The following is a 13,332-nucleotide window of genomic DNA, read 5'->3' as shown; positions in this document are numbered from 1 at the left end:
AGCCCAGGTTGCTCCAAGCCCCATCCAACCTGGGCTGAGACACTGCCAGGGATGGGGCAGCCACAGCTTCTCTGGGAAACCTGGCACAGGGGCTCAGCACCCTCAAATTAAAGAATTTCTTCCTCACATCTCATCTCTCTTCCATCTGGAAACCCTTCCCCCTCATCCCATCCCTCCCTGCCCTTGTCCCCAGTCCCTCCCCAGCTTTCCTGGAGCCCCTTCAGGCACTGGAAGGTGCTCTAAGGTCTCCCCATTGCAGCCTTCTCTTCTCCAGCCTCAACACCCCCAACTCTCTCAGCCTGGCTCCAGAGCAGAGCTGCTCCAGCCCTCCCAGCAGCTCCAGGGCCTCCTCTGGACTCACTCCAACAGCATCCTGGGCTGGGGGGAGGTTTCCCTCCCCATGCAGGGGGTTGGAGCTGGATGAGCTTTATGGTTCCTTCCTACCCAAACCACTCTGTGACTCCAGGATCCTCAGACAAAAGCTCAGTCACCTGGGAAGTGAGGTTTGCAACCTGGGGCAGCTGGAATGAACCACAGCCCCAACCTTTGGGTCAGGATTGGTCCTTTTCCTCAAGTCTGGGTGGGATCCTGCCCTGCAAGAGAAGGACACCAACCCTTCCATCTTTCACCCAAAGTGCATCCCACCAGGCAGAGTGTAAGAAAAAGGAGCTGGGACAGCAGCCAAAAGTGTTTCAGAAGCCACCAGCCATCCCTTGCATGCATTTTGGGGTGACCTACTGGGGCAAAAAAGGATTTGGGGCAAATCTGGTCTCTGCTGTAGGTCATTTGCAGAGCCATGGGGAGATACCACAGGGAAGGGATGAAGCCCTGACATTTTTCTTATTGATTTCTGCAGAAGTTTAGCCCAAGCTCATCAAGTCACACATTTTATAAGGCCATCAAGACCTCTAACCTTGTGCTTGGGTTCAATTCAGCTGCCACACAATGAAGCTGAGGGCAAAAATCCATAGGGAAGGACCACGTGGGGTGGAAGAGAAGACAACATCTGCTGCAGACAGCTCTGGAGCTGGGCAGTGTGGCAAGAAAAGCTCTGGGTATTCTCAAGGAGGAAGGGAAGCTCAGCAAGACAGCCATAGCTCTTTCCAGGCAATTTCATAAAAGTCAGACTTTCTAATTGAATTGGGAGTTTTGGGCAATTAACCCTTCCAAAAGTGCAGATGGCTGCAGGGAGGAGGAGGGGAAAAAAAGAGAAAAAAAAAAAAAGAAGAAGAAAACAACCCCCAAACAAACACGTATCATCAGCTGGGAAGAGATTTAAATTGTAATAATTGGCAAGATGATTTTTTGGTTGCTGTCAAGTTGTTTTGCAAGCTAAAAACCACTCAAGGTTATAAAGGGAAAGGTTTATGCAACTTCTGGTGTGTCTGCTTGCTTGCTTGCACCCTCTCCCAATGCTGTTCTCAACCTGTTGTCCAAATTCAGCCCTGTTCTACCAAAAACTGAAAGTCTCCAAGATCCCACTTGGTCTACAGGAGAGGGACCAAGGCTGGGACATGGCCATGCCATGCCCACAGCTCCCATACTGGAACAGCTGCACCCAAAGCTGCTGTAACCTCACTGGAAAATGGGTGAGCACCAGAAAAACCAAGAAGCACAGATCTCCAGAAATAAAAAAGAAATAAAGAAGCTTTCCCCTGGTTTGCTGGGCATATCTCTTCCCCATCAGCTCTACCTGCTGGAAGCTCCAGCTTGGAGAAGTGGAGCAATGCACAAACAGCAAACATGGGCAAGAAAACAAAGTTATTGCAGCTCTGCTCAAGCCTTATTTCTCCAGCCAGCCAGAATGTGGAGTCCTCAGTATTTTTTCTAATTATAACACCTGAAAAACCCTGGAAACCACCTAGAACACTGAGAACCAAATCTCAGCAGCTGAGAAGTTTTGCTCGGATTTGTCTCCCTGCCCCTTTCTAAGCTATGGGTTAATTCCCATTCCAGAATGAGAAGGAAGAAATCCATCTTCTTCAGGATGTTTTAACATCATGAGAAGTCGGTGTGTCACGAGCACCCTAAATCCCCTCCCTCCCCACCACCAGAAAAAAAAAATAAAATAAAAAATTAAGTAATCCCCTGAGCACCCAAAATAGGAGCTGGCAGCAGTGGTGTCACTGGTGATGTTGAAACGACTGAAGTTTCAGTTCAAATACTCCCTCTGCTCTTTCCCAACTGGGTAAACACTTCCCACATCCACAATTTTGTGCAGTTATCCACAATCCTACATTTTTTTTTCCCCACTCCATAATCAGAGGCCAAGGGTTAAAATCCAGGTTACTCATAACATCCCATGGTGGGTTTGCAAGTTTTGCCCCTAAACCCTTACTGATTCACAAGCTGCAAGACCCACGACTACCAAATGTCATTTTTCTACCCCAAAAATGAGAGGTGGAGCATGATTTTACCCCAGTGCCCAGAGGAGGATGGTCCCTGCTATGGATGCAACCATCACACATGTAATATCACAAAAAGAGGGTTCAGAAACTCCTGCTGGGAACCCCCAGAGGTGTTTGGCTTCTGTTTAAAAATATGACACTATTTTAAGGACAATTCTTTGGGGTTTTATATGGCTGAGACTCAACCTGATGCCTGGGTGAAACACAAGCCCTGATGGCCAAGGACGGGAAAAACGAAGGATGGCTACAGAGGATGAAAATACAGGGAAAAAAAAAAAGGCAAGTGTATGAACATGATGATTTCTGTCATTTTAACTCCCTCGGAGTGAGGCAACTGCTGCTCTTCATGTCAAATCGAAACCTGAGGGGAGCTGGAAGAGGAAACTACTGATTTGGGCTGGGTGGGAGCAGCAAACCCAACAATTTCCTGTCTGTGGTACAACAAACCCAGGCTCTGGTATTTGCGGGAACGCTGCTGCTGCCCCCGCCTCCTGCCCCGCTCTCTTCCCCCCCCCAAAGAGGGATGGGTGTCATTGGGCTCTGTTGAACCAAAGCAGATGGCTCATAGTGAAAGAATTACAAAAGAAATTAAATGAAAACCATTTTCTTTAAAATTGCATAAATTTAAAACATTTAATTTTATTTTTTTTTTCCCCCCCTGCTCCCAAAGAGCCATCGTGCAGCTGGGCAGGAATAGGAATTCCCCTGCTTGGAGCTGCCTGCAGAGAGCTTTTACCTACCCCCGCCCCAAATTCCTCTGGTCATTGGCAGTTCAGCTGAATATTCCACTTAATCTACACAAAGAGGACATTATTTGAACCACAATCCTGTCATTTGGTGTGGGCCTGGAGGCCAAAGCTGGATGTAAAAAGAACCAGCCCCACACAGATCGATATGAAGGGACAGGGAGCATCTGTGCTGAGTATTCTGACTGCAGTGTCATTAAAAACGTGTTACTGGGGGGACAAGGATTCAGTACAGGTTGCTAGCAAAGATATTAATCAAGTAGCAATTAATTAACTGGCAATAAATAACGCAGGGTGCATTAGCAACTCTGTGGTCACCTTGAGCGTGGTCTCCTTAAAGATGCTCCTGGAGCGGCAGCACCCCTGCCTGGAGCACCCAGGGTACCACTTTCACCTCAAACCAGCCCAAAATCACTGCCTATTTTTGGAGCAGAAAGACTTTTGAGCCTGATCTCTGTGCTCCCAAACCCACTTATGCAGATTTTGCCATCTCCAAGTTTCCCAGGGAAATCTGGAGCAGAGTGGGTGTGGAGAGATGGGAGAATTCCCTCCTGCCCCAACCCCAGCAGCTGGAGCAGCAAATGCCATTTATCACATTATTTGAGACATCCACTCACCACCCCCCCTCAAAGGGAATACAAACAGCTCCTCACAAGCCAGAGGGTATTAAATGGCACTCAGAGTCCTCCTGTGAATGCCAGGTACTTGAAAAGCAATACTGAGGAGTGACCCAGCACTGATTTAGAAGCAAAACATCCCTCTCCTCACCCAGCTGACAGCTGAGGGCCAGACCAGCATCTGCAGATCTTGCAAAGGAAGCTGCTCAGCTGTCATCCTACAGGCACAGAGCAGAGAAATGCCCTGACCCTACTCCAGGCACCAAGCACTGCTGCTCAGATAAGTATTTTTGGGAAGCGTGGCTACAATAAAAACCCTTCCTTTATTTCTCTCTAGCCTCCAACTGGTCCTCCTGCCTCTTTGAATTATGGAATATCATGGCTTGGCTTTGTGAACTAAGATTTAAGAATTATTATTATTATGGAATCATTCAGGTTGGAAAAGACCTTTAAAATCCAACTGCTAACTCTGCTAAGGCCACCCCTGCCCCATGTCCCTCATCCCCACATCTCCAGGGCTCTGAAACCCCTCCAGGGATGATGGGGACTCCAGCCCTGCCCTGGGCAGCCTGGGCCAGGCCCTGACAACCCTTGCCAGGGAGAAATTGCTCCCCAGCTCCAACCTAAACCTCCCCTGGCACAACTTGAGGCTCTTTCCTCTTCTCCCATCCCTTGTTCCTTGGGAGCAGAGCCCGACCCCCCCTGGCTCCAACCTCCTCTCAGGGGGTTGCAGAGAGCCAGAAGGTCTCCCCTCAGCCTCCTCTGCTCCAGGATCAACACCCCCAGCTCCCTCAGCTGCTCCTGGGCAGACTTCTGCTCCAGACCCTTCCCCAGCTCCATTCCCTTCTCTGGACACACTCCAGCCCCTCAATGTCCTTCTTGTCCTCAGAGGCCCAGAACTGAGCCCAGGATTTGGGCTGCAGCCTCCCCAGTGCCCAGCACAGGGAGAGAAATAGTTTTCCACTCTCTGTCTGGCAGTGCACGTGATGGTGTCAGAGCCATCAGATGAATTATTTGGGAGTTTTGTTTTTTCTTCTTGCTGATCCATGGGAGAAATTCTGCCTTCCAGCCTGTACTTTGCAAAGGCAAATGAACAGGACTTCTGGAGTTGGAGAAAAGCCACAGTGGGAGAGGCAAAGGCTGCAAAGATGTGATGGACAACAAAAAGGGTTCTAATATGTTGTATATTACAGGAGAAAAGTGTGTGGGGGGAGATATTTGAACCTTGGGGCTGTTTGAAAGACCAGAAGGGATGAAGAAGAAAGGGATGATCCCTGCCCTGCTCCTGCTGCCCACACCAGTGCTGGTCCCAGCCAGGATGCTGGTGGCCTTCTTGGCTACCTAGGCACACTGCTGGGGCTTCTCAAAACCACCCAGAGTCACCCAGGGAGCCCCAAACCAAGACTCCCTGGAGAAGTCCACGGCAAAAGGAGCAAGACACCTGCAAGGCAGCTCTGCAGATTCATCCTGCCTTGTGTGTGCGATAGAAATGGGCTGGGACAAAGATTCTGCATTTCTTTTACGTAGCCTTAAGCTGTTTGGAAGAGGTGATTCCAGTTTCAAAGCAAAGAATTTCCCCCAGTGAGTCCCACACCAGCTCGGAGCATTTATCTAAGCACTGCAAAAAAACCTCCAACCCAAACCTGGGCAAATCAATGACACTGCACTTTCTTGGTGTTTTATTCATTACCCTTCCAGGGGGGCATTAAGAAAAAGAGATTTTACAGGGAGAACACTAATATTTTTAATTGATCTTGCAAAGAGTATGGCTGAAGTCATTGGCAAGCCTGGTTTTTTTGATGGTAAACAGAGCCCAAACAGATTTCAGGCTAAAGCCAGCAAAAGGAAGAGCTCAAACACCTACAAGAAAATGCTTTGCATGTGACAACTCCTCTGCCAGTCCTCAAGTGACATCCCACCCATTCCTAAGGGGTGGAAAGGAGATAATGGGAGAGCATGGGAACAATGGACTTTAAATCCCAAACCCTTATCAAGGACATGATTCACAAAATACCCCAAGGCCTTAGAAGATGTCATCACTGTTATCAGCCACTCTCTATGGATGGTCAGGGGTTTGTTTTGCCATTTATCCCCAGTTTGGCCCATCCCAGATGGATAAAACAAGGATGACACCAGGCCAGCAGCACCTTGAGCATCCTTCCACCCTGGCTGTGTGATGCAGCAGGAATTAAAACCTTTCCAACCAGGACTTCTCTGGTTCCAAACCTGGCTGGGTTGTTTTTTTCTTCATTATTCACTTATTTTCTTCAGGTATCAAACCCTAAAGGTGTTTGATCCTCTCCCAGCAAGCCCCCACAGCTGGAACCAGTTACCAGGCATATCCTGCCCATCCAAGCAACCTATGGAGAAATCTGCATTTCCACTGCAAAACTTCTAGCCAGGGACTTTATGAATCTGCTCAGTGCACATTTAGGTCATTTGTCTTAAGCCACTCTTCTGCCAGCCACCATTTGTCCCCCCCTGCCCTGCTTCTGTCAGATCATCCTTTTATTCCCAGCACCTCCCAGAGCATCCCAGTGCAATCCTGCCTTTAACACACAGCCCATAAAAACCTCCTCTAAAGTGCACTGCAAAAATGCAGGGATTTTTTTCCCTTGCATGTGTTTAAACCAGCCTTAAGCTGACAACAATAACCCCCGTTCACTTCCTTCCTTCCTCTGCTCCCAGTGAATTTAAGCCTCATTTTTTTCTTGTTTGTTTGTTTGTAAGTCAATAGTGGCAAAATTCCTAAAAAACCCTGGGCGAGCACCAGGAGCTTCTAGTACAGACCCCAACCCACACAGACCAACTCGATGCTCCTGCTTTTAAAACCTCAGAAGGTTTAGAACCTCAACAGGTTTGTTTTTTTTTTTTTCCCAGCCTATTTTTCAGAGATGCCTCTGCCAAGCACACGGCACGGCTCAATTAACGAAGTGGCTTAATCCAGTGGAGTGATAAATAACAGGGGAGCCAACAGGTCATTGCAATTCACTTGAGTAACCAGAATCCTGATCTGCTGCTTGGGTTTTTTCCAATCCCTGCCTGCTTTAGTGACAGATTTTAATTGCCTTTTCCCAAAGAGCCCGACCACAGCCGCTCTGCAGGGACCGAGTCGACAAGATTTACTGATACCTGCAGCCTTGCAAGCAAGCAGGGGACACTTCCCTGGGTTCCTGCTCTGAGCCTGCCACCCCAACACCCATCCCCTATGCACCCCAATCCTCTTCAAGGCCAAGGGCTATGAAAAAAATACTCCTGTAAATCTAAATTTTCTCTTTCCCGAGCTCCCCTCCCTGCTGGGAGGAGGGAAGGCAATTTTTTCCCCCCTTCTCCTATTCACTGATGGTCAAAGAGCTTCTACCAAAATCCTAACAACCAGAGTGGGGCCAGTTTGCTGCAAATTCCCAGCAATGCCCTAAACTTCAGTCAAACTATGGGCAGGCCACAAAAATCTGTTTTCCCTGCCCTCTGGCAGCACGAAGCCTACAGGAGGTTTGTCCCAAAGGATGGAGTCAGCAAACCTCATGCCCAAGGCAAAGCCCTCCCCATCCTTCCTCCCCCCATGATGTACAAGCAGAGCAGCCCATAACGGGTCCCAGAACTGCAAGGAAACTTTCATTTCAAGACATTTGTGTAAAGACTACAGCAAAAAAATCAGTTTTGTGGAAGATTTATTAAGCTTTTAACGCTGGGAGTTAACCAAACACCAGCAGGGACAGAGGAGCGACAGCCTAAAAATGCAGGGAAAGGGTTTCAATGCAGAAAAAAAGTGTAATTCATGCATCTGGAGATGAAGTGGAGGCAGAGGCTGGATGAAGGAGGGCATTGAGGAGGCACAGGAGGGTGAGGAGTGAGTCCTGTCCCACCCTCCTCTGCTAAACCCGACCCTGATCAACTGGCAGGAGCTCAAAGCAGAGCCATAAAAATAATGAGAGGGCTGGAAGAGCTGACACGCAGGAAAATTAAAAGGAACTAAATACATATAGCTTGGCTCAGTGACAAAAATCCAAGGGGAAAGGGAAGGAAAGAGACAGAGATATTAGAGGGTCTTGACCATCCTGGGAAGGGGGACACTGGGAATGAGCCCCCTGGGGAGAACCAGCCCGAGGGCCGTCACTGCGGCTGCTGCATTCCTTCCCTCTAATACAATCTCTAATTTAACAAGTGGAGAGGATCTGGGCAAACACATTTAAGGGGGGTGTGTGATGCATTACATCAGGCACTAATTTAGGTCCTCACTGGGCTTTGTCCCTCCTCATGCACCCAGCTTTCAAGACACGAGTCAGTCCCAGCTCCGCTTCAGCATCTCCCAGCGCTGAGCATCACTTCGTAGCCAACGGGATGGCTTGGTGTTTTTGTTTTTTGTTTTTTTTATCATTTCTAGAAAGCTGTTATTATAATTTTTTTTTCCCTAGTCACCAAGTGGCTCAGCTTTTCTGCAGCATAAAAATAACACCACCAACAAAGAAAAAAAAATCAAGTTTTCAGAGAGTCAAGGCTATCTCCAGCACGAGACCCTTTGATGCGAGCGCTGGCTTCCTTTTGAAACAAGCACATTTATATCCGTCTCTTCCTTCCTTCAACCCCAGATAAGTAATAAATCAAAACCTAAGCAGGGTGGAAGATGGTATTTTTCAAGCCACACGAGGGTTTTGTGTTGCAAAAGGACCAGCAGCTGACAGCTCCCTTACTCCCACAGCCGCAGGCACGCGCGGGGACCTCGCAATTAATATTTTATTTGAGCAATTACAGTAATCAGCCCGGACTACACCATTGAGTAAACACACCCGAGTTATAAAGAGCTGATAAAATGCCAAGGGGGAGGTTTGGTGGGGCCCAAGCTGGCTCTTCCATCACAAACCTGTCCCGGCCACCCCTTCCCATGCATCCAGGACAAACGGGCTCTTTGTCCAGGTGTGCACCCAAAGCCACCAGACACCGTGGTGTTCCTTGCCCCAAGCCCCCCACCCATGCCTCCCCACTGATCACACTTGCAAAGAGGTATTTTCCTTGTCCAAAGCACCACAGAGCCAGCTACAACTCCAAGATTAAATTTTTCTGTGAATGGCAGAGCACCCATAAAATTTCCCCCCCCCACCCTCAACTCCACAAACGATGAAATTTCTCATCTGAGGGTAAAATCCAGAGTGCAAAGCAGCAGCTGGGTGGGTGCTGAGGCCTTGCCATGAGCAAACCAGCCCTGGGGTGTAGAAGTTTGGCTGGTTTTGGACCAAAGGTGTTTGGAGGGGGCAGCAAAGGGTGCAAGGTGGGAGCATGGGGCTGCAGGGTGAAGGGTGCATGGGGGAGAGGGGCAGCCCAGGGTGATGGGGCAGGGTGCTGGGATGGGGGCAAGCAGGGTGCTGAGTGCCAGGACAGGGTGCTGGGTGGTAAACCACAGCACTGGGACATAATGCTGGGTGCTGAGAGTCTGAAGCACTGTACCGGAGCAGGGTGCTGGGGGAAGATGCTGGGTGCTCAAGCACTGGACTGGGACAGGGTCCTGGGTGCTAGGAGTTGAAGTACAGTACTGGGGGAGGGTCCTGAGTGCTCAAGCACAGTGCTGGAGCAAGGTCCTGGGTGCTCAAGTACCATACTGGAGCAGGGTCCTGGGTGCTGTGAGTTGTAGCACAGTACTGGGGCAGGGTCCTGGGTGCTCAAGCACTGTACTGGGGCAGGTTCCTGGGTGCTGAGGCACGATGCTGGGTGCCCCAGCACTGTTCTGGAGCAGAGTCTTGGGTACTGGGAGTTGTAGCACAGTACTGGGATAAGGTGCTGGGTGCTCAAGCACAGTACTGGGGCAGGGTCGTGGGTGCTCAAGCACAAGGGTCCTGGATACTGAGGAAGGGTGCTGGGTGCTCAAGCACAGTGCTGGAGCAGGGTGCTGGGAGTTGAAACACAGTACTGGGGGAGAGTCCCGAGTACTGGAGGAGGGTGCTGGGTACTCAAGCACCGTACTGGAGCAGAGTCCGGGGTGTTGGGATTGTAGCACAGGACTGGGGCAGGGTTCTGGGTGCTCAAGCACAAGGGTCCTGGATGCTGAGGCAGGGTGCTGGGTGCTCAAGCACTGTACTGGGACAGGCTGCTGGGTGCTCAAGCACTATGCTGGAGCAGGGTGCTGGGACTTGAAACACAGTACTGGGGGAGAGTCCTGAGTACTGGAGTAGGGTGCTGGGTGCCCAAGCACTGTTCTGGAGCAGAGTCTTGGGTGCTGGGTGCTCAAGCACTGTACTGGGGCAAGGTGCTGAGTGCTCAAGCTCAAGGGTCCTGGATGCTGAGGCAGGGTGCTGGGTGCTCAAGCAGTGCTAGACCAGGGTGCTGGGAGTTGAAACAGTACTGGGGGAGAGTCCTGAGTACTGGAGCGGGGTGCTGGGAGTTGTAGCACCGTACTGGGGCAGGGTCCTGCGTGCTTAAGCACAATGCTGGAGCAGAGTCCCGGCTGCTTGGAGGTGAAGCACAGCCCCGGGGCAGGGTGCTGGGTGCGGGGCAGGGTGCTGGGTGCTGGGGGATGCCGGGGCTGTGTGTCCGGGGCTGTGTGCCGAGGGGTTGGTTACTCACCGAGTTTCTCGACGAGCCGCAGCATGACGCCGCCGATGTGGATCTCGCCGGTGACCCGCAGGGTGACGTCGCGGCTCAAATCGGTGACATGGACGCTCAGCTCCCACGTCCCATCGGCGTAGCAGCCGTCCGGCATGCGGATCCCGTCCAGCGCCATGGCCCCGGCCTCCTGCACCGCCAACCGCGCTTCACCGCCCGCCCGCCCGCCGGCTCGGCTCGGCTGGGTTCGGCACGGCTCGGCTGGGTTGGGCTGGGTTCGGTTGGGCTGGACCCGCCTCCCGGGCTCGGGGGTGGTGGGGGGTGGGATGGGGGCGCGGTGGGGCGGGATCGGGATCGGGGGGTGCAGCGCTGCCCCGCCGCCCCCCACAGCCGCTGCCTGCGGGGCCGCCGCGGGAGGAGAAGGGGCGGGCGGGGAGAGGGAGGAGAAGGAGAGGGAGGAGGAGGAGGGGAGAGGAGGAGGAGGGGGATAATAATTAAAGGAAAAACGCGCCCCGCGCCGCCGGGCCCCTTGGCCTTTTATGGAAGCGAAGGACGGAGCAAGCGGGGCCGCTCCAACATCCGGGACTCGCCGGGGGGCGGCTCGGACGGGCCCGGCCCGGCCCCGGGGCTGCGGCCGCCGGGGGAGAACGCGGAGCGGGGCTGGGCCCGGTCCCACCCGAACCTGGGGCAGAGCCTTGGTCCCACCGGCTCAGTGCTCGGTGGTCCCGGGAGAAGCGATGGGGCCAGCCCGGAGCTCCGTCCTCCAGGCCCGATGGAAACTTTGCGTCCCAATTTTTTGCTGTTTTTTTTTTTTCCCCTCCCAGCCGGGCTCGCTCTGTTAATTTTTTTTTTAACTCTGGGCATCTCGAAGCCTTTAATTCTTAATAAAATGTTTCTCCCTAGGCAAACTCCTTACCTGAGCATCGCAGTCGGTATCCCGGGCCGTGGCAGCGCTGGGGCTGAGGGATGCGCTGGGTCCTTCCATCCTCATCATCTGGGAATCAGGGAGATGGGAACCGACTTGAAACGAGTCCGAACCGGCAGAAATGGGGGGAGAAAAAAAAAGGAAAAAATAACTTTTCGTCTTCCTGCAGCTCTCCACCCAATGATACACACATCCCGCTTCCTGGGGAAAAAAAAAAAAGGGACTGAGCTTTGAGGTTCAGCGAGGTGGTTGGTGGCAGTGGGCAGGATGTGTCCCACACCGTGCTGAGGGATGGGAAATCACATCCCAGCAAAGCTGGGCCCTCCCTGGCATCCTCGGGGATGGCCCCACCAGCCCAAAGCTTTCTCCGCCAGCACCGTTCCCACCTCCTGCACTGTGGGCAGCTTTGCTGTTGTGAAGGCAACTGAAACCTCTATGAGGATGATAAAATTATTAATAAAAGCTTTCCTGAGCTCTCTCTGGAAAGAGTAAACCAAGTTTTACCCGTGAACAGTGCAGGAGATTTGGGCTGACTGATGGTGCCAGGGGGAAATTGGGTAACATTGCCCTGGGAAGTGGTGAGATGGACAGCAGATGAGCTTCCCCCCCCAAATCCTCCCTGTCATTGTAACCCCCATTTCATCCTCCCAAAAATTTGGAGCAGAATTGAGAGGGTGACAGCTTGGGAAGAGAGTGGAAAGCTTGTGTGTGACAACAAAGCTGCCAGAGATTGTATCACTCTCTTCTTCCAGCACAAAACAACAGGGCAATAAAGGGAAAGGGTTACTCTCAACCCCAAGGATCTGGATGAGGTTCCCAGCTGATGCAATTCCATCCAGCTCCACCGAAGCTGCTAACCTTTTACTACAGCTGATCATGCACCCTGGTGTCGAGCCTGCTGCTTCCTTGTGCTCTTAAAACCCTTTGTGGAGTTGCTTTTTCCCGGAGGAAGTGGGAAGTGGCTTTCTCTGCCCTCTCCATCCCTCCCAGAGCTGGGAATTGCTGTTCCTGGGGCTTTCCTTTCCTCCCAGCACAGCTGCTGGGTGCAGGGTGTGCAGAGGGGCAGGCAGCAGGACCTCCAACATGCAGCTGAGACTCAAAAGCAAGGTCAAAAATGCCCCGGCGAGGCTCTTGCGTCAGAGCCAACCGAGCATCCCTGCGGCTCTTCCCACTCTTTGCCAGAAGTCCTCACTCTGTACAAGCAGCAATAGCCAAATAAGGTGCCGAAACACAGCCCCTTCCATCAGGACAGGGATGATACCTACCAGATCTCTGCTCCGAGGAACCCGGGATGTTTTTCCAATGAAATGACTCAATGAGCATCTTGAGGAAATCGGCGGTGAAGCTGAGCGGCTCCTTCCCTGGCCATGGGTTTATTCAACTTCTTTTGCCCCCCTTTTTCTTGTGGGTTTTTTTTTGTTTGGTTGGTTGGGTTTTGTGACCTTTTTTTTTTTTCCCCTTTGTTTCCTTTTGTTCATTAAACTTGAGTGCAGCTGTGGAAGCCAGCTGGCTTTCCTGCCTGGCTGCTCCAGGGCTGTGGGCAAGCCGGTCAGACTGGCTCTTCCCAGGGTGACCCCCTGTGGAAAGCTGCTCTGGGCATTTGGGTGCCTCAACTGGGTGACTGGAGCAGGAAAAGCAGCACAACCAGGCACCCAGGCTGGCTGGGTACAGAAGCAGAGAAATTTCCCAATCCTCTGGGTAAATAAAAGCTCCATTTCCTCAGATGCTCCAGCACAGCCGAGTCTGATGTGCTCTGACCTGGGGCCAGGCAGCCCCTGCTTGGCCCCTGGCACCCCTCTGGATCACCCTGCTCTCCATATTCCCCATCTGCAGCTACTTCCTTGAAACAGACAAAATTTTAAAAGAAAACCCCAGAAAGGAGCAAGGCAGATGTTTGTTCTTCCCTTTTTTGTGACTCTTGACACCTCCCTGCTCCTTTACAACCCACTGCTGTGTGGGGCTTGCAAGCTCTTTACTTCTCCCCAAGCTTTTTACAGATATCCTTTAAGAGATTGGGGACTTGGAGTGTTGCTTGAGTCCCTATGAAAAAAAATGCACCCCTGGAAAGAAATTTGGGCAGCAACTGAACAAACAGCAGCACA

At 51.7% G+C, this 13,332-nt stretch overlaps 1 protein-coding gene across 4 annotated transcripts in view; it reads right to left on the bottom strand.

The window, feature by feature from the left end:
- FERMT2 (fermitin family member 2) overlaps positions 1-11,330 on the bottom strand; it is a 60,207-nt gene extending 48,877 nt beyond the window's left edge. The window contains exons 1-2 of one of the 4 annotated variants that reach the window (XM_030451941.1): positions 11,222-11,330; positions 10,327-10,702 (exon numbers count right to left, since the gene is read on the bottom strand). In XM_030451941.1, coding sequence (XP_030307801.1) covers positions 10,327-10,702; positions 11,222-11,299 — 454 coding nt within the window. In that variant the 5' untranslated portion in view covers positions 11,300-11,330. Of the gene's footprint in view, positions 1-10,326; positions 10,703-11,221 lie in introns of those variants that run through there. The other 3 variants (XM_030451944.1, XM_030451942.1, XM_030451943.1) reach the window with 3 other exon arrangements.
- Positions 11,331-13,332: the final 2,002 nt, after the last annotated feature.

The sequence above is a fragment of the Calypte anna genome, chromosome 5A, assembly GCF_003957555.1.
Source record: "Calypte anna isolate BGI_N300 chromosome 5A, bCalAnn1_v1.p, whole genome shotgun sequence".
NCBI lineage: Eukaryota > Metazoa > Chordata > Aves > Apodiformes > Trochilidae > Calypte > Calypte anna.
The sequence above is the reverse complement of the archived record's forward strand: the minus strand, read 5'-3'. Positions and strand labels throughout refer to the sequence as shown.